General features: G+C 30.9%; 1 protein-coding gene across 1 annotated transcript in view; it reads left to right on the plus strand.

Moving 5' to 3' along the window:
- Positions 1-7839: 7839 nt before the first annotated feature.
- LOC142329231 (protein scabrous-like) overlaps positions 7840-26823 on the plus strand; it is a 111731-nt gene continuing 92747 nt past the window's right edge. Inside the window, exons 1-2 of the mRNA XM_075373638.1 lie at positions 7840-7883; positions 18848-19021. Of these exons, the coding sequence (XP_075229753.1) occupies positions 7840-7883; positions 18848-19021 (218 nt within the window). The remainder of the gene's footprint in view (positions 7884-18847; positions 19022-26823) is intronic.

Below are 26823 nucleotides of genomic sequence, written 5' to 3' on the forward strand. Positions count from 1 at the left end.
CTATTAATCAATCTTGAGAGTTTTCACACTTGGCAAATAATCTACACAAACAGACAGACAAATATGATCAGTAGGTTTACGCATATGAGAGAAAAAATGCTTTTCATCGATGACCAGTCCCAGGAGAAGCTTTCAATAAAATTCAATCATATGAAAAACTAAATTAAAGTGACTTTTGAATAACAATTTAGTAATCTCGGCTTTTTAAATAAACAAAAGATTTTCTTAATGAGTAACAATTTTATAATTTCGATAAGATCATATTGAAATCGGTAAATTCGTTCTTAAATTACCAGGATAACAATGAATGCAGTTTTTAACTGGGAAAAATAAATCCGTTCTGGTAGTGGGTTGCCGTGGAAGGCAATAATTTTTATTCTGTAATCATTAATGGAAGATATGTTTAATGTAAATTCTAATTAAGTTAGAAAGTAATTAGAGTTAAGTCTATGGTCAACAGTAGAATAAGGAACAGTAATTCATCCATATACCGTTTTGACGGTCTAAATGTTTTCATAAACAACAGTCTGTGCAAGAGAATAGTTAAAACCAATAGAAATTACATTCCACTGAATCTGAGCAGTTCTGTTGATTCTTTACAAGAGGTTGTTCCACAGTCCAGAATAGATCAGTGAGGAATACGGATTGACTGTTGGTCAATGTAATCGATAATTTGCATTATTTCGCTCTAAATCAAGAATTTGTGGAAATACAATCATCCAACAGCCGGCTGAGTGTAAATACAAAGGGATTTATTATTGTAATTAGGATCAAGTGAATGCACAAAGAATTAAATTAAGCTTGTTGTAGGTAAACCCACTCTTCCTGACAATTTGTACAGGCGATATTACCAGGTAGCGGAAAGTAACAACCACGTAATATCAGTATACAGACTTCATGTTCAACCCGACAACCTAAGGCGGCACAATCAAATTACCCCATATAATACACCAAGTATTCAAGAAAAGTGAACTTATATCTGTATGAGAACCTTACTACAGTTTTGCTCCATTTTCTATATTATTTTTTCGATGAGTCGGAGGAACCCCATTTACGGGCAGAGTGTCGGGATGGCCAACAGGTTCCACAAGATATTGTTGTGCGTATGTGTGCCTGCACCCTACTGACTAAACCTCATATTTCACCGATCCTCTCCTCCCGGTGCCAGATCCGCATTTAAGCATTACACACCCCCGAAGGTGTCATTGAGCTCAGGAGATCCAGAGTTCCCGTGCATCAACACCGCCGCCCATCCATGCAAGCACGGACGAACAACGGCTCCGAAGGGGACTGTCCTTCACCCCCTCGCTCTCCGGTCCGTATCTTCACCTGAGCACAGGTCTTATCTCACGCTTTCTAATCCAGTCTACACTTCGCTTCAGAGCCTGATGTCTGCCTCCTTCGTTCCGATACGTTCAGACACGAAACTTGCTGCAGCATCCCATTCAGGTTTATCCATCAACATATGTCCGTACAATTATCTGGGGTCAGTTCTTCCAGATTTTTATCGGCTGCCTGACTCGATCCAATCTATGACACAAAAAATGTATATTCCATTCCATTTTCTATATTGGAAAATGATTACTTTAAGTTGCAATTCAATAGAGCAATACTGAGTAATAGCACTATAAATGACAATATACTAAACATCATTTAACTGATAATGTAAAAAGGTGTGTAAGTACCTCATAAATATCGCCGTCCTCAACAACTACCTTATTTCTATTATTGAAGAAAATAAGGAGAAATACGAACAAATGGCTATTGAGGTTGAACCCTTGTGGAATATGTAATCAATGTCTGTATCACCACTGGTGATGTCTAGTACCAGAGTCATATCGAAGGAACTTTGGAAAGATTAAAAAATCAGGGATTACCGAAGACGCTGCATAAATCGATGGAGAAGTGTGTAATACTAAATATATGCAAAACAATTCGCGAATTCATGGGTTAATTTAAATAAATGCATTAGATGCATTTTATCTTCAACAATTTAATATAAATATATATTTTTTTTTAAAATAAAATAACTTCTTTCTCTGTGAAAAAAAAATACTTGGCAAGCAAGCTTTACCCATTATGTATAAACTGCTGAAATAAAATTGTTACAATGTATTATATAATAAAATTTAACGAATAATTGCATTAATAATTTTCATACATAAATTTATACCTACAAATATGCATGTGATGATTATTTAATCCTGATTGTTATAATATAATAACTCATTTGAAATTTCAACAGTTGTACATGTTTCCTCTTTCCGAAGAGGAATACCCTGTTTATTTGTTTTCTGAATTCCTTTTCCTTATTTTTACCAATTTATTTCTCATGTTTTTATATTTTGTGAGGTTTTTTCATACTAACTTCTTTTTTTAGAGGAATATTCATATTAAACTTTTACCATGAAATAAAACTTAAACAAAAAAGATTTGAGAATAAAAATCACACGGTGATTAATTAAAAGTTAAAAAGTAATTCCGTATCATTGAATTGTTTTTTAATAATGATATTTTGAAATCGGTACCCATTTAAGAGTATTAGGTAGATTTTTCAACATTTAATAGAAATCTACACGTAAAAAAGTAGAGATTTAAAACATAATTATATTTTATTTTATTTTTAGCTGTTTTTAAAAGCATTTTTTATTGTTTTTAACCTTTTTTTTTATAATGCAATTTTTTATAGAAAAATTATTTTTATAATTAAAATGTTAGACAATAATGATATTAGTTTAAAACTGAAAGATTACGAAATATGAAAATATGTATATATTTTAGTATTCTATTTATCGAAAAAAATATATATTTGTTTAATTTTAATCAAAATTATTCAAATTATTGTTGATAAACTGAGCTTTGAAATTTTTTAAAGATAACATAAAACTCGAAATGCGTATTGATATTCAGCTTGGGTTATTTACTTGTTATTTACTTTTCCAATATTAGTGTTGCAGGATTTATTTATCAAGCTGAAAAGGGAGAGAATACTAGGGCCATTAGCTTGCAGTATTAATCGCGCAACCAAATATACACGTTGCCATATACGAGCTCAAACATTCACACTTTCAAATATGTATAGCCATAATTCACACTCACAGATTTATAAATCTTATTTAAGCACATTTATTACTAATCATAATTGAAATTTGTTTTAAGCGTGCATAGTAAGTGCATTAAGTGTATAGTAAGTGTAACAATTAAAATAAATCAAAATTATCAGTTTCTGTTTTCTTTATGTTCAAGAATGAGAAAGAAAAGAAATTTTCATTAATAGATTAATAGTGAAACTCCAAATTTTAAACATTGATGGAGAATTTCTGAAAAAAAACTTTCTTACCGATTACCAAGAACTTCAGTAAAACTTTCCTGGAAAGATGCATTTTTTTAAGGAAATAGAGTTTGGGAGATACTGCGATGAGAAAGTCTGTTGAACGTAGTATTATTGTTATTATTACGTTTTTGTTTTAATGCACTTTATGAAAACATTTTTATTATATCGTTTATATATATATACATTTTTTTTTACCTTGTATGTAAAATGAACTACGTAACAGGAATGTTAAATTATTATTAAAATTTAAAGAAAAATTCGCCTTATTATAAACGAGAAAACTGAAGGCAGACAGATAATTGTATTACCCTAGTGTATCATCAGTTATGAAATGAAATGAGACATGTTTTACGCATGAACAGTAATCAATGCGGTTTTTTTTTAGAAAAAGCAGTAAATTTTTCTCGTACAAGCACATATTTGATATAAAATTATTCTATTTCTGCTCCGACAAGGGAATTAAAAACTGTATTCCGTAACATCGAATATTTCTTTTTTTTTTGATGAAGAAATATTAGTTCTAAAAATAAAATATAATAAAAAAAAAGGAAACGTGACTAATGGAGAAATTAATAGTTATTTAAATTTAGATATGTGAATAATATAATAATGTGTTCAAAGTTAAAGGAATTTTCAGTTTAGGCAATGCAATTTATATAAATAAAATGGATAAAATTTAGATAATAGAAACAACTTTGTACAAAAAAATTAATTTTGATGTGGAAAAAATCGCGTATTTCAAATGCAAATTTTCTAATTAGAAAACAAACCATTTAAAAAAATATGTACCGAGATTTGCACTCGTGATAACGAAATATGAATATTAAGAACGCTAAAAACAACAGAATCTCTTCAAAATAGTATTTTAAAAAGTTGTTGCAAGTTATGGATTCGTACAATAGTACAACGAAACGTCATAATACTTTAATATTAGTAATCATAAAAAATTAAAGAGTTACTCCGTGTATTATATGAGTAACACACGGTTAATAAATCCATCTAAACTTACCACAGACAAGTGCTATACAAAATTCAGAGAAAAACCAAAAAACACAACGAACAGTAATGAAAAGCTGCTAAAATTTAAAAAAAAAGCTGTGCAATTTTATAGGAATAAAAAAAGAATATACAAGAACGTACAGCAAATTAAAAATAATAAAATACTCTAACAATTTTACATACTTTGAAAAAAACATATTTAAAAAATCTGATGTGGACATGACATTACTTCCTTTACGCCTGTTAAATTACATATACACATTTTTTTTTTAAATGAAAAGTACATAAAATTTTATTTTATTAATAACTTCTGATATTTTATCTTTTTTCAATAGTTCATAATATCGTACTAAACAAATTAATATGTTGTAAATTTTTGGTCGGGTTTTTTGTGATTTAATTTTTAATAAATAAGTTACTAATAATATCTGTACTAAAGTAGAGATGAAATTTTAAAAAGTTATATTTCAGAATTTTTTATTAATTAACGTGGTGGTAAAAAGTAAACAGAACTTTTAACTTTATGCGATAAAATACAATCGCTTAGTATTAAAGTATTTTAATGCATTTTATCTATAAAATGAAATATATACATATATATATATATATATATAAATGTCGGTCACCGAACTGAGTACAAAATTAAAATAAGCAAATAATAAAGTGAACTAATTAAGCACAAAAATACGGAAATATTTTTATTAAAAAAAAAGAAACACGGCAGGTGTTTTATTTAATATGGAATAAATTGATTCAAAATTAAATTCTAATAAACATGATAATGACCTAATGACTGAAACAAAAATAGCCTACAATAAAATTCAACATGTGTTTTTTCACAGATTAAAAGAGATAATTTATCAATAAAAGAAATAAATCGTAAAACAAATCAAGAATAAAGCAAACGATAAACTAACAAATCGCTTGGCAAAATTCCTTCTACGATTGTAAAATTGGAATCCCCCGCATATAAGAAACCTCATTAGTATTTTTCCTTTTTCATTCTTTTGATTTCTACAGTTAAAATGAAATTCATTATTCCCTTACTCCGATAAATCATTTAACTTCATAAATATTCAGTAACGAAAAAAAGGAATATATTTAATAATTAAAATAACAATAATATAAATATTCCGTTTTAAAATAATATTTCCGAGATAGGAATTGCTTTAAAAATAAATAATTTTCTTTAATTTAAAAATAAAATATCAAATAAAATGATCATGAACCGTTTTCAAAAAATAAATTTGGTAGATGAGCATTCCGATTACCAAACAGACATTGCCAGTAGTAGTTAATAAAGAAATTTATAGAAATAAATATAAATAAAGACCTGATGTGGACACCGCATGACTTTCTTGTACTTCTGTTAAATTACATATACACATTTTTTTCAAATGGAAAGTACATCAAATTTTAGTTCATTAATAACTTCTGATTTTTTTTTATTGTTATTACTGAATTATTTATCGTAAATTTTTTTTACAATCAGAGGTTCATAATGATTAATAAATCAATATATTTAAATTAAAAAAAAAACAGGTAAAAAAAGGAGATTTAAGTCTGATTCGAGTCGATGTGCCTTCCTCTTTTAAGACCCAAATATTTCATTATTAAAATGTAATTTGGCTATAACTCTGGAACCAATGAAAATAAGTACCACTTATGATACATCGTTGAAAATTTCTCAATGAGAGCTTATTACCGCAACTAAAAAAAAAGTCTAAAATCCATTTTTTTGTTTGTTTATTTTCGGCTTTTTTGGATACTTTTGGTTCAGTTGATTGCAATCAAAAGAGGAGGTACATAACTAGATGTTACAACAATCCTAAATCTAAAATTTCAACATCCTACGGCTAACCGTTTTTGAGTTATGCGAGATATATACGTACGAAACTAGCCGTACGTTCACGCCGAAACTAGTCAAAATGGATTCAGGGGTGATCAAAATGGATATTTTCGTTGAAATTTGAAAACTGAAACTTTTCACGATCACAATACTTCCTTTACTTTGTACAAGAAAGTTAAAAATTAAACGTAAACAAACATTTTTAAACAAAACTTACAAAGACTTTTTAAAAAAATCAATTTATATAATTTAATTTTTTTTAATAATATAAAGGCACTTAAATCTAAAAATACAATATTACTGTAAAAAAAAAGTTGAAATAAAATAGTATTGTTATGGTTTTAACTAAGGTTATAGTTTTTTTTTAAAGTTAATACATATAAATCTCCACCTGAATTGACTGCCAACCAAGTTCATTCCATCATGTTTTAAACTAACACAAGATAAAGATTTTTCTTAAAAGAAAACTCACTACAAATACATATAAAACAAATATTGAATATTTTAATAGTTAAATATTTTAATTTTTCTTTAGGATTGTTTTCCCTATACGTATTCATTTTAGCTATCACCTGAAACTGTGTAATATTAAACAGAATGAACAATTTCATACTATGAAATATAAAAATGAAATGGTGTACTGTTGTTATAAAAATAAAAATGAGGGGGAGCAACGTTCGATATGTTTATGATCAGTGGCGAAAAGATTAATTAGTTTAGTGGTATAAAATTTTTAGAAATTAAATCAGCCTGATTTTATCAAATTTTCTGTAAAATATATAATAAAATTATTCATATTTACTTTCCCTTCTAGGATTATAGCAGACATGTAGCCATAGAAGGTGTATGGTAATCGGTCCAATTTGGGCATATACGGTTTTCACCAGATCATTCCTAAGGAACCCAAAATATCCAAAAAAACCGGATGGGAATTTTCCGGATGTTCGTACGTACAAGTATGTGTTCGGTGTCGCTCTCTAAATTACCTTATTTATATCTTCAGAAATTCTCGACCGATTTGGATCAAACTTGGTGAGATTACTTCTATATATGTGGTGCCGTTAAATTTTCAACTTAAAATGTAAAGGGGGTGAGTCTGTAGAGCAAGGTCATCCTCAGTATTCGAGATTTCTGCTAATTGAGGTCTCATTTCTTTTAGGCACATTTGTTAACAATTAAAAAATAATATTTCAAAAAAAAATTTTTTTGCAAACTCACATCCCAACCTCAAAAAATGTTCTAAATAAACTAGTGGATAAGTGAGTATACTGCGTCACTTACTAGTGACGCAGTATACCTCCTCTTACCACAAGAAGCGCTAGTGTAGCACTGACATACAGTTGCTGTCGCCTCTCTCTCTTTTCCTTTTTCTGCTTAGCCTCCGGAACCACAATAAGGTATTACTTCAGAGGATGAATGAGGATTATATTTATGAATGAAGTGTATAGTTTTGTAGTCTCAAGTCGACCTTCCTGAGATGTGCGGTTAATTGAAATCCAACCCAATAATAGTATAGTCTTTAACCTATATTATAGGAGGTAGGAGAATGAGTTTTGAGGTGATGTGTGGTGTTCCGCAGGGGTCTGTGCTGATTTTCATTGGGTGAAACATCGTATACGATGGGGTGCTCGGTGTGGATCTCCCTGCAAGTGTCACTATGGCTGCTTTTGCGGATGACCTCGCTATGTTGGTTACGACAAGGTCAGAAGATGAATTGACCGAGACTTGCCATTGGGAAGGTATGCAAGAATAGATGGTGGAGAAGGGGCTTAGGTTGCGCCCAGAAATGACAGGGGCGGTGGTACCGACAGGGAGAAGGAGACTATCCCCGATTGTTCTTCGGATGGGAGAGTATCAAGTGAAAATTCAGAAGGCTATTAAATACTTAGGAGTATGGATGGACAATCGGAGATCATTTACGAGGCACACTAGAGAGGTGTGATTGTGAGCAGAAAAGACAGTTAAGGTCCTAGGTGTGCTAATGGGGAGTGTGACGGGGTCGAAAACTTCTAAACGTAGACTGTATGCCCACGTGTTAAAATCGGTTCTATTGTATGGAATACCGACGTGGCACAGGGCATTGCAGATAGGACGGAATTTCCGCTTACTGGAGGGTATGCAACGCCGCATAGCTTTCCTTGTGGCCGCTGCGTATAGTTCGGTGTCGGCGGATGCGGTGATGGCTGTGGCTGAGCTAGAATCGCTGAAGCAATTGGCAGATCATAGAAAGCGGTTGTACGAGGGTGTGGATCGGCACAGCTCGTGCGAGGTGTTGATAGAGAAGTGGGCAGTTCAGGTGGGATGCTTTCGGCAAAGGCAGATGGATCCACCGGCTCATCCCGAGTGTTACACAGTAGTACGGCAGGAGATTTTGTGAGTTAAGTTATTGGTTTTTGTCCAGTTTCTGATCGGCCACGGAGCATTTCGGGCATATCTTTATAAGAGGAGACGGGCTGAAGATGAGGGATGCCCATACTGTGGAGAGGTAGACACCCTGGATCATGTAATTTTTGAGTGTCCAAGATGGGACAATACGTGGCAGGAGTGTGAAAGACTGGTGAGTGAGCTGAACGTGGAAAATATCATCCCCTGGATGAAAATGGATCCCCTGGGCTCGAAGGCACCTCCCGGAACTGTGTAATGCTTAATTGTGGATCCGGCTTCGGGAAGGGAGGATCGGTGAGATAGGAGGTTTGGTTGGTAGGACGCAGGCACACATACTCACTGTTAGTGACATCTTGTGAAAGCTGTTAGCTAGCTCGACACTCAGTACGTAAATGGTATTCCTTTGACTCATCGGAAAAAAACTCAAAGAATACCGGTATCCAAGATCTAGTGTTCAGATCCATGTACAAGTAACTACATTTACTAGGATTTGAACTTTAGAACTCTCGACATCGAAATCAGCTGATTTGCGATGACGAGTAAACCACTAGACCAGCCTTTTTTTCTTTTTTACTTATCCTACCAAGGCCGGGACCGCTTTTCCAGCATAACTCGGTCCTGGGGGTACCGTTAGCTCTAACCATCCGAGTAGCCACGCTGGGCCCGGTTATGCCGTTCGCAGCAGCACCATCCGGATAGCCGGGACTAGGTCTTCTCTATGCCTCACCTCTAGCTGGAGTCTCCCCGATGGGGATTTCCATCGGGTCTATGGTCTTTATAGTTTTCCGTCCTACCCAAAAACTTCTGACCTCCTCTTGCAAAAAGCTGGCTCTATCTACCATCCTCGTTTTGCAGCTCCTCGGAAGTCTTCGCTTTCAGTATGCGTACTAACATTCTGTTTATTAAGACCCAGTTTCTAGTACTGTGTAGCATTGCCTCCACTATATTATCCCGCGTAATCTCGCCAACACTTGCAATAACCTCTCTCCTATCTGACACAATGGAAAATAGCGTGTTCCGCTGTGTCACTTTCTTCACAGTAGAAGCACCGATTCGACCTCCTTCTTTTCCTGTCAAACAGGTACTTAAAGCAGCAATGGCCAGACAAGAATTGTGTCAACTCGAACGACAATTCTCCGTGTCTTCTTGCCATCCATGTCTTTATCTCCGGAATTAGCCTCCACAACCACCTACCCATCTGTGACCGATTTCAACTCGCCTGCTAATTCTCCATTAGCTCCCTCTTCGTCTGGCTCCTTGGTATACCATCTGCTTTCCCGTCGATCTCTTCAGCTACTAGGTCAAACGGCGGTAAGGCTGTTATTACTAGCGCCGAGACTGTTCTATAGGCATGTGACACTCCAATGGCAAGCGGTCTTTGTAAGCTGATGATCCTATGCCCTACTATTTTCTTCCGTATTACCACTCTCTTCCAGGCTGGCACTGCATACAATACAACAGACCTCGCCACTGACACTAACAATCTTCTTTTAGACGAGCTTGGTCCGCTGGTACTGCCCATCAGCCTAGTGACCACTACAAGCCTTCTTCTCGCTCTACTTACAGCCTCGACTACATGCGGTAAGAACGACTTCTTGCCATCGAGCCAGACTCCAAGGTACTTAGCCTTGATCACAGGGGAAATTTCATCACCTCCTATTGTGAGTAATATCTGCCTCAAATTACGCCTTCCCGCCAGTACTAATAATTTAGTTTTCTCCACTGCTAAGTGAAGGCTCTTTTCTTGCAGCCATTCGTAGGCTATTTGCATAGCTGGTTTACTTAGCTTTTTCTATTACCTCTTCTTCCGTTTTACCAATAACGACCAGGGAGAGGTTGTCTGCAAATCCTGTAGGATATACACCTTCAGCATACTGCAGTCTGAGGAGGCCAACATATGCAACATTCCATAAAACTGGTCCAAGAACATAGCCTTGAGGTACCCTGGCTTGCATAGCGACCTCCCTGCTATTATTAAATAGACCAGCCTGCTATGTTGTAACGTCACAGATGAGCGGTAGAATTAAATAAATGAATAATATTTAAAGTGGCCGCTAGTATCACCACACTCGCACGAATGAAATACGATATGCGCGCGTGCTTTAGTTAGAATGATTGAATTAAACAAAAAATGTTATATTTTTAAAAAATGATTAATTTTTTAAATAAGTTGTTTGTGTTTGTGTATAAGCGGTGCATCAGAAAAAAGCCGCGTGATGAGAAAGTCTTACAATTCTGTTGTCTGCTTTTTTATATTTCGCATATTAATTTATTTTATTGAAGTAAATGTGATGTAAATTTATTGTGAAATAATATTACAAATATTGTCAAGAAAAGCAAATGTTAGAGTTCTTTTAGTATTAACTTAAAGAGAGTCCCTGAGTGTGCGAAAGAAGTACTAGAGAACTGTGTAATTGAATTTACATCCTGTTGATCCAAAACAATATCCTGTAATACAGAATTGTAATGAGAACTAATCTTTAAATATTTTTTAAACTATTTTTTTTTTTAATTATTTACTAATTTATACACCACAGTGTATTTTAAGCTGCGTATAACCAAATTTAATATCAAATTTTAATATTCAAGTAGATTTTAGAAACATTTATATTATTATAACTTTTTTTAAATACAAACAGGAATTGACTTAACGTTTTATCTGAAATCTGTTGTTAGAATTATTATTAAAAAAAAATCTTAATTTTACTTCGGTATTGATACTGATAATATTTAAAATATTATTTTACAAAGTTTTTCTTTCGTTATGGAAGTAAAATTTTATTTAAAATATTCATTAGTTTAGTCTAGATATAACAAGAATAACTTTTGAAAACTTAAATTACTTTTTTTATGCAAAACAAAAAAAATCTTTATCTTTATTTTGTACGACAATTTACACCACAAAGCAGCCGGATTAAAGTTGTATATAATTTCATTTTAAGTTGCCAGGTGAAAGGCAGGGCAGTTCCACACACATTTATTCAAGTCATATGACCTGGGCACGTGCAACATGCTCCGGCAGGTGTGTTTTCATCTGCTGCCTTCAGGGCAGTTTCTTAACGTTGTGTTTCTTAACCTTGATGATGGTAAATTCTACGCACACCACCCGTCGTAAATTATTAAATCAATTTTTTTTCAGGCGCTAGTTATAATAAATTTTATTTAAAAATCTTTATCTACCTGTTTTTTCCTTCTGTTTATATTTTTAATAGATTTTTTGGGCTAATTAACTTGGCGGCACAATTTGCATGTACTAGGATTTTTTATCGGAGAATTTTAAAATTGTAATGAACTTGAGCTAGGATTTTAATTTAAAACTAAGGAATACACCAAAATCTTTCATCAATTTTTGCATTAAAAAAAAAATATATTTTTTTAAGTTTGAAATTTTACAAATATTCCTAAAACTTATGATACATACGAAGGGTTCTTCGACACTGCATTGTTTGAAAATTCAAACAACAAATTTTTTATGGAATTTTTTTTTATCACAATGCATTATCATCGTAAACAAGCTTATGTGAAAAATTTCAGCCTTTTATCTCACCTGGAAGTCGGTTAAATATTACTGAGAAAATTGTGATCATAAATACCGTGCGATATAGTGCACAGAACAAGTTAAAAGCGTGTAATATGAGGGACATTTCTACCGTATACTCTCTTTTTTCTGTTTAGCCTCCGGAACCACCGTAAGGTTTTACTTCAGAGGATGATGATATATATGAATGTAAATGAAGTTTAGTCGACCTGAGACTGTTCTTGAACAGTCTCAGGTCGACCGTTCCATGACTTTTGACTGGACATGGGAATTTTGAAGTCTACCTCCATCGCTTTGGTAAGAGGGATTCCTCTACCTCCTACAGTACTGTATTACAGTACCTACTACTGTAATATGTTAGTCACACCTAGACATACTATTTTTTGGTGTAATAGGTGGGACGTTGTCAAACAGGGCTTGGGGCTGAGTTGGCTCACCCCTGAATTAACGTGTGAATACACGCTAACTGGAAGGAGACAGTGGGAGTCGGTTGTGAAGTCAACTACGCGGATTCTTAAGACTAAATATCGACATGCAAGGGAATAGGACGGCGTTTGATAGGTAGGACTTCGAGGGTAGCCTTGCTCGGGAGAAGGCGGCTCGCTGAGGTGGGCGTCTTTGATGAGCGACCGAAGACCCCTCTTGCTGGGAAACAAAAGACCGTAATCCCGGCTGGAGCTCTCCCTCACGGGAAGGAACCGGTTAGAGGCGAGGCAATATAAAAAGGACCGAGTCCCGGCCAGCGGGGATCCTCTGTAGGGCACGGCATAGCCGAATCTCATGGAGTCCCCCTGGGGGTTAGAGGCCAAGACACTGTGGCTGCGCAATGCTTCGCTGCAGAACCAGCCCAGTGGTAAGGGGAAAAAAAGGTTGACCGTTCCTGAGATGTGTGGTTAATTGAAAACCCAACCACCAAAGAATACCGTATCTACCATCTGGTATTCAAATCCGTATAAAAGTAACTGCGTTTACTAGGATTTGAACTTTAGAACTCTCGTCTTCAAAATCAGCTGATTTGCGATGACGAGTTAACCACTAGACCAGCCCGGGTACAGCTAAATAAAAAGTTTGGGCTACAAAGTCAGTGGTTTATAAAATTATTTTACAATTAAACCTGGAAGAAAAATTATTGTAGAGAATGCATAATGAGAATAGAGAATGCTTAATTTATTGAATTTTATTTCATAAAATGACGGTTGCATTAAAAATAATCAAAACAAATTTATAGTAAATTATGAAGATAAATACAAAAATAATTTGGAATTACTTGTGGATAACTTCTTTTATGGACTACAAAATTACTTACTTCCTTCCAAAACATTTAAAAGATTTTATAAAAAATTAACTTTTTTTAACATTTTTTCTAACTTCTAGTTGGTACCTTTTGAGCATTTTATGTTGTATTCCTTATTCTTTGGATAATAATTTTGTACAATAATAATAATAATAATTTTGAGCTGAAAATTTGCTCCTTGTCAACTGTTGTGTCTAGTGTACTAGTATGTTGTGCTTGCATTTTATATACAAATATATCACGTTATTAATAATCGAATGATGTCATCTTGTTAGACTGTACAACAAACCCGTTCACCCGTCCCGCCTAAACCAGGTGACAGTTCGGTTGACAAAGAAAGGCCAAATCTTCAGCTCGCTAATGTATGATACAACAAAATATTTTATAAATTTATTTTTGTTTTCTCTTTTTTTTCTCAAAATCATTATGATTACTTGAATCCAGTTCACCGTTATTTTCAGTTCCAAGCAATCTTTAACCAAATGAGCAAATCATTTGAATTTTATACAATAGTTATAGACGTCCTACTTTTAAAAGATGTAGAATTTGTTGTCACATCAACTCAAGTGTTTTACATCATTCTTTTCTATCACCTGTGTTCTTACATCCGTTTTATTCTCATACCAGCGATAATTTTACTTTCACCGTTCTATCATAAGGAAAAAATTTGTTCTGAGCTTCTTGGACTGTTTTCATACCAGTTACATATTTGTACTTTATATATTTACATAAGGTGATTCAAAAAGAATGTAATAAACCTTCATGATATGTTCTACTGATGAAAATAAAGAATAAAGTTCATATAAACATAGGTTTAAAAACGCATCGTTAGCGAATGACGGCAGCTGGTGAAAGATTTCGCTCTGATTTCTGCACCTTTCCTTTCTTACGACTCTAATGCTTTAAATGCATCTAAGTACAAGGTGCATTAGACAATTTTAATTTTCTCTTAGAGTAATGATTTGTTACATCAGTTCTTCTTTTTAAATAAAGAATTAAATAGGCGAATATGACTTGCATTTTGGTGGTTTTTCATCTACATATGAAATAGTGTAAGCGACTCTGTAAAGAAGGCATTGAAATCAACACTTCACTCCTCAGACTTCTTATTAACCTTGGCATGGAGCTAAAGATTTTTGAGCATGACCATCACAATATTTAAGGATTTTTAAGTTAATTACACTTAACCATAAATCTGTTCTATCTCTTTTTATTGTACATATAGTGTGTGTTTATATATCTTGTTTGCTTTGAATGTATTTCTCTTAACAAAATTTATTGTGCGTAGAAAGAGTACGGTAGAACAGTTTACAGAAATAAACGAATGTTAGTGGATACAACAGAGAGAATCCAGAGAAAAGTTCCCCTTCGGTCTTAATGAGGATGCTTAGTTTATTGTGTAACTGTGTACAGAAGTTTTGTAATATGTTTTTACATGAGCGTGTGTGTGTTTGTGTGTGTGAGTGTATTGAGCGTTGTGAATGTATAAGTCTTGTATGCGCCTATGTTATAGAAAGGATGAGGTTTGTGTTGTTGGGTTGAAAGGGTAGTTTCAAGCAGAGCACGAGCTACACAGCAATTAACTTACTTAGTTGAGAAAATTGGGAGAGAACAAGAGGGAGAAATAGAATGACAAAGAGAGAAAACGCCTCTACTCCTCCTCTATACTGTCACTTTACTGTTGTTGGCTGTTCTCTTTCTCTCAACGTTGTAGAAACACACACAACCACACATATATATATATATACACTACGTTGAACACCTGCCGGTCTCCCGGGTTGTCTCAAACACCTGTCTATATAATACGCATGCCCAGTTTTGTCCAGTTCTGAACTTTTTGAGGGAAATTTTTATTAAAAAGAGAAAAAATTATCAATGTAGGTAAATTATTAATTATTTAATGATTTTTAACAGTAATCAAATTTATTCTTTAGATTTTTATCATTTATTTCCTTTTCTCATCCAAAATTTAAAATAAAATCGTAAATAATTTATAAAGCCTTTTTTACCGTAATTTTTATTGATAATAAATATTATTTTTATTCACTTAGAGTTATTTAATTAAGTGATTAGAAAGAGTTAATTCACTTTTATTACTGTATAGCATCATTAGAGCTTTGATGTAACGAAGGGGGACAAAAGCGATCGCTCTTTAATACACGCACGATAGGTGGATAAAGGCATGTTTATTTTAATCCGATTTGTATATATATAACTGTAATTTACAACTCAGACGAATTGATTTATAAAAAAAGAGAACACTGACAATTTTATTGTATTGTTAATCTGGTAACTTGTAAGTTTTTTTTAATTAAATTAATTTTTTTCCTAATCTATTTATTTTTCTATTGTTTAAATTTATACAGTTTTAATAATTAAAATTTGTAATATGAATTCGATGAATAAATTCTCTTAATAAATATATATGACAGTTTATTAAATGTAAAATGTCATGTTGTGCTTTCCGTTCTATTCACTGAAAGAGAATAAATGTGAAATGTGCAGTTTGGTTACTCAAATATTTATGTTTATTCATCACCATTTTAAAAAAGCCTTCAGCTCATTTCATGTGAACTGTGTATATTTACATCAGGATAGATTGAAAGATATTAAAAAAAGTTATAAAATAGCCTTACGGTTGTTTTTTTGTAACCAGTTAAGGAACTTTTTTTAAATATAGTAGAAATCACATCTAATGAAAAACTGTAAAATCCATCATAAATATTTATGTTTTTTATATCTTACTTATTTTTAAAAACAAATTATTTTTTTGCGATATTATGTGTTTATCTTTCGAAAAATTTAAAAATACGGATCTTTATTGAACCAAAATATTTTTTAGATCGAGGGCAATTCTATGATTTTTTTTCATGAGATGTGCGGGAATCAACTGGTGTGTTCATTTAGCACGAATGGAAATTTTTAGCGTATGAAAAATGCCATGCCTGACCGGGATTCGAACCCAGGACTTCCAAGTGAGAGGCTGAGACGTTATTTTAGAAATTATTTAAATATTTTTATAAAAGTATACGTTAAATAAAAATTTAATTTTAACTTAAAAATTATTGAGACACTTAGTTATTTTTTCATCTATACAATATACTCGTAAATTAAATTCTATTAAGTACTCATTATATGAATTTAATAAGTTTATCATTTTAAAAAATTTGCATAGAAATTCAAAATCTCGAACGGACTAGAATTACAATTTGGAAGCAGATTAAAATGATTAGTTTTTTATTTTTTTATCGTTGTTGTCTCTAAAACATCTACAGTAATATTTTTCAGATTCAGAATATAGACGAAATTTTATGTGTAAAGTACTTACATCCCCTCAAAAAAAAGAAAGAACGAAAAAAGTTCTCGAAATGAAAATTTAATTTAATAAATAATTAATATTTTTTTTAAATTAAAATATTTTTTTTTAATTTCGTCAATTTAATATTAAGCACGATGGTAGATGCATTGGATTATATTATTTATTTTGAAACATTTAATTTTTTTTTAAACATAAAATATTATTATTATAAAATTCATATTTTACATTAACGCTTATTAAAAACTCATAAAAATAAATGATCCACCTTTTTTCAGAATTGAAGTTCCCTGTTGTTACCAAAAAGTTCATTTTAGGTAGATTTCATAAGAAACTATTGTAATGGACTTGATTCGACTTCCGGAAAATTTCAACATATCTTCACATTTCACATTCCCCAGACCCCAAAACCACCTTCAATTCAAAAGTTTATATATATATATATATTTCACTTTCTCGTGGATACGATAACTTCCGTAATTTTACGCCAGTCACTTTTAAATTGATACATAAAATATAACGACCCAAAATTTCGGTCTAGTTTGTTAATGGCCAAAATCAGACCATGAGTGTGGAAATGAGGGGGTTTTTCGAAAAAACAAAATATCGCTATAACTTTTTTATTAAATAAAATATCGAATTCGTATAAAGTTCCTACTATTTTTTGAATAAGGGCCTAAAATTATCTAAGTAAAGTCTTTTAATATCACCAACCATTGACCCAGGGGGTGGAAAAAATGTTTTGAAGACAAAAAAAATCATACCTCCCTTAATAGGCACAGTATCGAATCAGTTTAAAGTGGTCGTTAGTCCTCTAAACATTACCTAAAAATGTGTCTGAAATAATGTTTGATATGACCAACTCTTACGGCAAGGTGTGACCAAAATTTTGTTGGAATTGTAAGAAGATGGGGCTTGTCGTATCCTAAACGTGTGAAAATTTTTTCACATGCAATCATTATGTATCGAGTAAATTTAAAGTTTTTCTTTACTTTAAGGTAGAAATCTTTTTCAACCGATAACCGACGTTCCGAAAGGGATTTTTTTTTAAGTATCCTGGCCAGCAAGTTGATACAATGGTAGTATCTCTGGTTTTTAGTCAGATAGTGTCGGGTTCTATTACAGGCAAAAACATTTTATCAAATTTAATTTCATTATCTCTGTTTTACTCGTTGAAATACGTCTGCCAAAGACGCCTTCGTTTAATATTTATAATTTAAAAAAAATTTTAAATATAATTTATTTTAAAGTTTAAAAATCCATGATTTTTATATATATATTTTTTTTATTAGAATTTTATTTTTTAAAAGGTTGTAGTTAAAAATAAAATGGCTTTCCTTAGTTATATAAAGCATTGATATCACTTAAGATGTGCAATTAGCCAGAAGCATTCCCGATTTATTCCAATGTTTCAACGCATAATCGATTCACTTACCTATATTTTTAAGGATTATTAAATCTTTTAAATGTTTTAAAAATATTACAATTTATTTATTTTTTCTTAATATATTTAATTATAAGATATAAAATTAATTTTAATGAATTTAAATATTTAAGATTTTGCTTTGCCTTACCGTTTAATTTAATTTTTATATAAATAAATTATATTACCTTAGTTTTTTACAACTGTATTTTTTGTAATTTTGCATCCGGTTTTGTTAAAATATACAAAAAAAAATAATGTTCTTATAAAATCTATATCTGATCTTAATTAAAATATCTGCTTTTTTTTAATTAGTTTAATATTAATGTTAAAAAAAAGTGTACGTTCATAAATTCGAAAAGGGAAATTTTTTATAAACAAGGGAAATTTTGTTTTATTGGCGGCTATTTTTAAATTATATTGAATGTTTGGCGGCTGGAGCATTCAACGTTGTGCTACTGTGCGGTGTCGTAGAATGTAAACAAACTAAAATATATTTTCACGTAAACATAAATTATTAATACACGTGATTGTATCTTTATTTACTGTGAGTGTTTTTTTTCTTTTTTAGTATTTAAATTAAAAAAAAAACAGTAATTATGAGGAAGTGTATTTTATTATTTATGTGTATATTTTTTACTTTTACGACGATTTTTGGAGCTGTTACATCATCAACATTTAATATAAATAATGAAAATTATATTGACAGTGATGATAATAATAATGAAAAATTAACTGAAACTGTTAAAATATTAAAATCAAAAGTCGATGCGTTATTTGATAGGCGGCAAGAAGATTTTAAATTGCTTGAAGAAGCTTTTCGATCAACTCTTGAAAAAAATCTTGATTTAGCTACTTTAAGGGAAGAAGTCAACAAACTTAAGTAAGATTACATACACTTTACATTATTTTTATTATTATTATTATTATATTTGTTATTCTACTTCATTAATCGCTTTATTTTGTAGTACAAATAATTATAGTAGTAAGTCGAATTATACTTGATGTATTTTTAATTTTGTTTGCTTATCTGAGATATATATATTTATTTAATCTCATTATAATTATCTTTACTTATCATTGTAATTTTCCACATGAAACATGGTGGGGAAATATGATATCGTTTTGACATTAAACGAATAAATAAGTAAATCTTTATTTTAATAAAAATATTAGGTTATCAAACCATTATTTTTAATATCTTGGACTAAAATAGGTTTACTTTTGTGTTTTTTAATATGAAAAATGATATTTTTTAATAGGATTAAGGTACTAGAAAAATTTATTATCTTAAATATGAACATTAGGTCTTAAGTATGAATGTTATTAGAATATTTATATCTGAACATGTTTTCAAATTTGACTATCTTCTTTGTCAAATATAAGTTAAAAAAAATAATAATAATAATAGTCAAACCTAACATTCACCACTTGGATGTGTTAGATTTTACGTAGAAGTCTGAATCATTAAAAATATATCATAAAAACAGTATTTTTTAAGAAAGCTGTTTTTTTCTATATGATTACAAACATATGTAATTCATACGTTTAGATGTTTATTTATCAAATAAAATATTTTGTTTTTTTAATTATTCCTTAAAATCCCAAATATTTCAAAATTGAATTTATTACATATATATCAAAAACTATATTGATGTATATATACATATACGTATATGTATCCTGTATCTAAAACATTAAGGCGATTTTACCAAAAATATTGAAATAACTAATAATTAATTTTTTCATTTTAAAGCAAATTTACATAATTGGCCATAATATTAGTCATACTTAAGAGATTTCATACTGAAATAATATTGAGTTATTTCTTCAAAAATTATTTTAAAAAATTACCAAAATTAGTTAGCAAAAAACTTGCCACATTTAAGCGAGTGAATGTAAACACTATCTGCAAACAAGTATAAGATACTCTCTGTACAGTATTCAAAAAATTTTCCGAATCAACCTAACTTTTATCTTTATTATTTATTTTTTTTTTTTTGTTGTCCGTTTTCTTCAAGAAATTCTCTTACATTACTATGTAAGAGAATTTTGTATGAATGTGTATTGTCACCTGAGAAAGCTTAGGAATTCTAAGTGAAACGATGTGTATTTCATTTATAAGTTTGTATAGTTGATTGGTTAACCCAAGAAATTAATAAAGGTAATATTTTTAAGTAAAATATGTCTTTATTTTTTTTATATATATATATATATATATATATATATATATACTTGATAATTAGTTAATATTGATAATTAATTGGTGTTTATAATGAAAAAGAATTGATACAGAAAGGCATTGATTGACATTTCATTTCATTAGTGTACGTTGTCAGGAAACACTGCACAGTAACGATGAAAGTATAATAAAATCGATTATTGCTGAAAACGTAGTCTGTAAAAAAGAAAAACGAAAAAATTTTAAAAGTGTTAACGCCCTTTTTTAATCTGATTAAATGTTTGGATTTTGAATATATTTTTACATTTTACTTATACATTTTTGTAAGTTCAATTTATAGCAGATAATTCATTAACTTTACTAAAATACTATTTAATTAAGTTGTTTCTTATAAAAAGTACCAACGTACTTTTATTTATTAAAATCTTATTTAAATACTATAATTTTATTTCAAAATAAAGTTACTCTGTAATTCCCTGGAAGCCGATGAAATCTAAAAGAGGAAAAAAATTATGGATATAATACATTTAAAAAGAAATCAGTCGAAGTATAATAAATTATTATCTTTCTTAGTAATATCATAAATCGTAATATTGAATGAAAAATGCTTTATATATGTACATATACAAGGATAAGGGTGTCGCTATGTTGACATTTCATTCATCAAATCGTAGGTCATTTTACGTAATGCTATCAATCATAAATGAATTCGTTTCTTTTTTTGCTCTTCACTGAACTACTCTTTTTATCATTAAAGTATTCTATCTTACTCTAACTGGTAATTTAAATGATTTACTAGTTATATATGTATAAAAAAAAAAACGTATCTATTATAAATACCATTATTTTATTACTTAACTACATTCAAATCAATGAATCTACCAAAAAAATAAAACACAAAGATATTTTTATCTTTTTGAAATTAAGTTTTTATTTATAAAATAAAACAATTTTTAAATTTACATGTCCATCTAATAAATAAATAACTATTGCATTCTAATTAAAAACTTGCATCTAATTTTATCATTGAAAACTCATATTTCATGAAAAAACATTTAATTAAGAATACCTTATTTCAACTCTATTCTTTAACGTAAATTGATTGATTTGAATGATCATATATTATCTAGATATGTAGCAGCAAAATAAGTTGATAATAAATTACAGGAATAAAAATTTTTTATTCATAGAGGTGAAAACATAAACATCGTTTTTAGTTGGTCATTTATATTTAAAGATATCTATTTATAAAACATATAATATCTAATCAAAAAAGATTTTTTTAATACCTCTTGTGTGATTTAAACTCTCTTCACTCTTTCATATACATGAAATGTTAATTTTTAATTATAATAGAAATTTTTTAAGTACTGATGAAGTACTTTACACAGCGAAAGCGCTTCAGCATAGTTGAAGTATTTTAATGTTTCTTATGAGTATGAAAAATGTAACCCATATGAGGTAAAAGAAGATATCAGTCAAAGTTGCTTTCGCTGAAAGTAATAATGTTCAATAAACATCATGTTTCTGTGGTATACAGAATTAAAGCATCTCTTATAAAGTTAAATATCACCTGGATGTTGGTGAACTTGCCATGCTGATGTACGACATATGTATATTTGGCTCAGTGAAGAAAGCAATGGGAAACCATTAATTGGTGTTTACAAAGAAAAAGAATTGATACAGAAAGACATTGATTGACGTTTCATTAGTGTACGTTGTCAGGAAGCACACCACAGTAACGATTAAAGTATAATAAAATATATTATTGTTACTACCTTAATAATCCTGACTTGTTACTCTTAAAGATGGCTAATGAAATTTTTTGAACTGGCTGGTAACTCATGTATCAGATCACCATGATAACCATTACGGTTGTTGGGGTTAACAGAACAATATGTGCGTTTGTATATAAATATCTTGCCTTCATATTGAAACAATTTTAGGTCTTTACTGCAGCAATACATTCAAAAAATAATAAAAATAAAAATTAGTTTAAGAGAACTAGTACAGAAGCAGAGATCCTACCGGGTTGGTCTAGTGGTTAAATCATCATCGCAAATTAGCTTATTTCGAAGTTTGGAGTTCTACGATTCAAATCCTAGTAAAGGCAGTTACTTCTAAACGGATTTGAATACTAGGTCGTGGATACCGGTGTTTTCTGGTGGTTGGGTTTCAATTAACCACACGTCTCAGGACTGGTTGACCTGAGACTGTACAAGACTACACTTCATTTAGAATTCATACATACAATCCTCACTCATCCTCCGAAGGATAAATGAGGATCCATCTTACGGTGGTTCCAGAGGCTAAACAGAAAAAGAAAAAATGTATTGAAGTAGACACAAATAATCATTCGATATAAATGGATTTTATAGAGAAAATTAAATTTTGAAGCCCTTGAAACTATTTTTTTTTTCTTATTTAAAAATTAAGCACTTTTAAGAATGTTTCCTTTTTAGTGACTCAAAGAATATAAATATCTCCTCTTGCATCTTTCTAGATTTAAAAATATTTATTTAATTGATGGAAAGCTTATTTTGAATACCAAATTAATTATTACCATTTCTATTTTTTCTGCAACGATTCATCATTGTATTTATCTATGTAGGTTATACAGCGTATTTAAATAAGAAAAAAAAGCAGTTACAAAAAATAATTATTTAGTTGGCTAAATTATCTCTTCGGAAGAAAGAAATTCAGTACCGTATATTTGATTATCACTTGTAAATTGAAATTCGACGGAGTAAATCGTGTTATTCTCACATGAAATCAGTTCACCATCTTAGAGATACATTTAATTATTATGTTAATAATACATGCTCACGTATAAACAAGCATATGTGTGCAGTTTTCTTTATGGTATTATTTATAAACTGCGTGTTATAAAAAGAATAATTAATTGGTTGCAGTTTTAAATAGGTTGCCACTTTCTTGATTCTTTATCCGTAAAGAAAAGGATATAACTTTTAGATGTCCTAGAAAGTTAAAATATTGAGATTTTTCATTACCTTAGATAAAAAGATAGTTAAGAAACAAAAAACTACCTGGAATTTTTTCACTGGTAACTTATAAATAATTAAATGAAAATTTAAACTTTGTAAAAATCAATCGTGTTTCATGTTCTGTATAACACAATAAAGTTTTGCTACTAATATATTTACTTAAAAAGGTTCATGTTAGGGAATTAAAAAATGTGTAGAAATATGGAAATCGGGGAATATGTAGAAAAGGGGAAAAATATTGTTTTTAGAAAAATATTTGGATTGAAATGAAGCCTGTTTAAAAAAGCTTCATTTTTCGGTGTGCTAGATATTTATTTTAACAAAGTAGATGAGATTATAGGTGAAAAATCTTTATAATTGTCGGAAATCAAATCAGAAACCAACTTGTCACAATACGAGTACTTTTAATTTATTTTTGTTGCAGAATACTTATACATCGTCAAGTAGTTAGATCTCTTTTTTATTTTGTTTTATTTATATTTATTATTACTGTATTTTTTTACATTTTTAATCAAATGACTGATGTAAATTTGCAAATTAAGTTATTCGAGTGGAATCGATTTCAACCATCGATAACAGAACAATTTTACATATCGATTTCCGGCAATCTCATAACACTACGACTATAAAATTTATTAAATAATCGTCCAGTTTATCACCTACTTTGTTGATTCCTTGGTGAAGCGATAATCTCTTCATCTTTCGTTCCGGTAATACTTTATAAACCCGCCTGGTTAATATAGTGGTTAACCTCGTCACCGCAAAATAAGCTGATTTTCGAAGTCGAGAGTTCTAAAGTTCAATTCCTTGTAAAGGCAGTTACTTTTATATGGGTATGAAAATTAGACTTTGAATACGTGTGTTCTTTGGTGGTTGAGTTTCAATTAACCACATTTTTTACTGTGGTTTTATATACACCCCTCCCTGAGCCGGACCCGTAATTAAGCATAACTCACCTCCAGGAGGTGTCGTCGCCAACTCAAGGTGGGTCTTGGTTAGACAGCTGCCTGCATCTAACCGGGTCTCTCGAGCCTCAGTCGGGTTTCGGTCTTAACAGCTCGAGGGTGACGAAGTCCTTGTGTCTCATCATCTCCCATCCCGGCAAGCTCGGACGAACGATGACTCCACAGGAGGCTGTCCATCATCCGCTCGCTACCTCGTCATCCCTGCCTTTGAGCTATAGTATCGTTGTTGTATATTTTGACACAGCCCTGAATGTTTTGACTCCAGGTTGCATGTTCGGTAGAATGGTGTCTACATCGAAGGGTCCAGTTATTTTTTCGTAGATGCCTCCGTGGCGCGAGTGGTAGCGTATCGGCCTTTCATCTGGAGTTCCCGGGTTCGAATCCCGGTCAGGCATGGTATTTTCACACACGCTACAAATCATTCATCTCATCCTCTGAAGCAATACCTAACGGTGGACCCGGAGGTTAAAAAAAAAGTTGCCTCTTTCAGCCATCCACTGTCGACACCTGAACACAACATGGCAAACCATCCGTAAAGCCTTCCAGGAAAATTCCAAGGAATTGTGAAGGGTTGTACACGACTATGGCTAAATTTATTTATTTATAGATTATAAACGCCGTAATCCCACACATACACACACGCGCGCGCACACACATATAAGTCTTTAGCATAATGGTGAATCAATCATATAAAAAAAATGTTAGTTAGTTTTAAGATTTTAATTAGTTTTAATTTTATTTTAATAATATTTACAGCTACAATTTAGGTACTTTTACTATCTGTAAACAATCAAAAAACTAAAAAAAAAAATAATTTAAACAGTTTCACTTTTTTCCATTACAAATCTTTTTCATTATTCTAAAATAATGCGTATGAATAAAAAATACAAATAAAATTGATTGTTTAACTGTTTTTGTGAATAACAATACAACAAATAATAATTTCATTGAAAACGACGAATAAATAAACACACTTATTCTTAACAACTTGATTTTAACAACAATTTGCATTTTTCTTTAAATCTGGAAAGAATTTTTATTCCGTTTACTATTTAATTCATAAACTTTAGCTACTACATCAAAGTTATTATTTTATCTATTGATTTTTTTCTCGACTAAACAAATGTATAATTCATTTACCTTCTTTGCGCTCGCGCAAATTTATATCGATGATTGACCGTAAGTAAATTACGATGGTACCTGGTATAGAAACATAAAAATGAAAACTTGTTGGACGTAATTTTGAATTCAGAACGGGCAAAAAAGTTCACCAGGTTGTTAGGAATGAACAAACAGTTTTTTTATTATCTCATTCTCATGTTACTAAAATGAAAACTAGTGTGATTAATTATGTAGATTTTATTAATTATTATGATTTGTTCTCACAGTCATCAGGAAGTAAATTTATATTTCTAATTGTTTTTTTTCTTTTTAACCTCTGGGACCACTGTTAGGTATATTGCTTCAGAGGATGAGATGAATGATTCGTAGCGTGTGTGAAAATACCATGCCTGATCGGGATTCGAACCCGGGACCTCTGGATGAAAGGCCGAGACGCTAATTTTGTTACATGCAAAGAACCTAACTTTAACGTTGTACTATACATAAATGTGTTTGCGCGCGCGCGCGCGTTTTTCTGACCAAATACTTAAAAGTAATTGTTAATGTTTAAAGTAATTAATTAATAATCCAATACAGTACTTACATTTTTACTAATAGAAGTAGACATTTAATCATTATTTTTCTCCATTAATTGTTTTTTGTTTTATTTTTACTACTACACGCACGGAGCAATATGTATTATCAAAAAATTAAAAGTAGTTAGTTTTATAATGATGTATATATATAGATATTTTTTTATGTAAGTTGTTCTACCTTAACATTGAACCGCTACGGCATATTTCGTTGCGAAAAAGATTATTTATGTCGTTTTATATTAGAAAGGATAAGAATACAGACTTTTATCTTACAATCACTCAGCTTTAGGTTGAATTCATTGTCATTTTACTACCATTGAATAGAAAACAAAGTGTCCCTGGATAGGTTTATTTACAGAGCCGTTCTCATCAAAACACTAAAAATCAAAGACGTAGTAACTCATAGCAAAAAACTCACATGAAAATCAAGGAGAAAATATTTGAGAATATCGGAAAAGGATGGATGATGATAAAAAGAATTTGCATACAAAAAGGATCCAATACGAAACAAACAATTATATTTAAAGGACTATCTCAGTCTCTTCCAACCAGTGGGTACCCAGTTCTTTCATATACTCTCAGGAGATCTGGTTATCTTTACTCAGAATGAAACAATACACAGCGATACATTTTTTTGCATTGACCAGTTTAAATATAAACCAAGAAATTGTTTTTCTTCCAAACACCAAACAGCAACTTTCGCAAAGTGTAAAGGTTCTTAAAGAAACCTCTTGCCCGTTCCCAGAATTTCATGGTTTGTGGATACACCCAACTGAACTATATAAAGAGTAGACAAATCTCTTCTAAAAAGTCGTAACGAACTTTGTTATTCAATC

Source organism: Lycorma delicatula, chromosome 8 (assembly GCF_047948215.1).
Source record: "Lycorma delicatula isolate Av1 chromosome 8, ASM4794821v1, whole genome shotgun sequence".
NCBI lineage: Eukaryota > Metazoa > Arthropoda > Insecta > Hemiptera > Fulgoridae > Lycorma > Lycorma delicatula.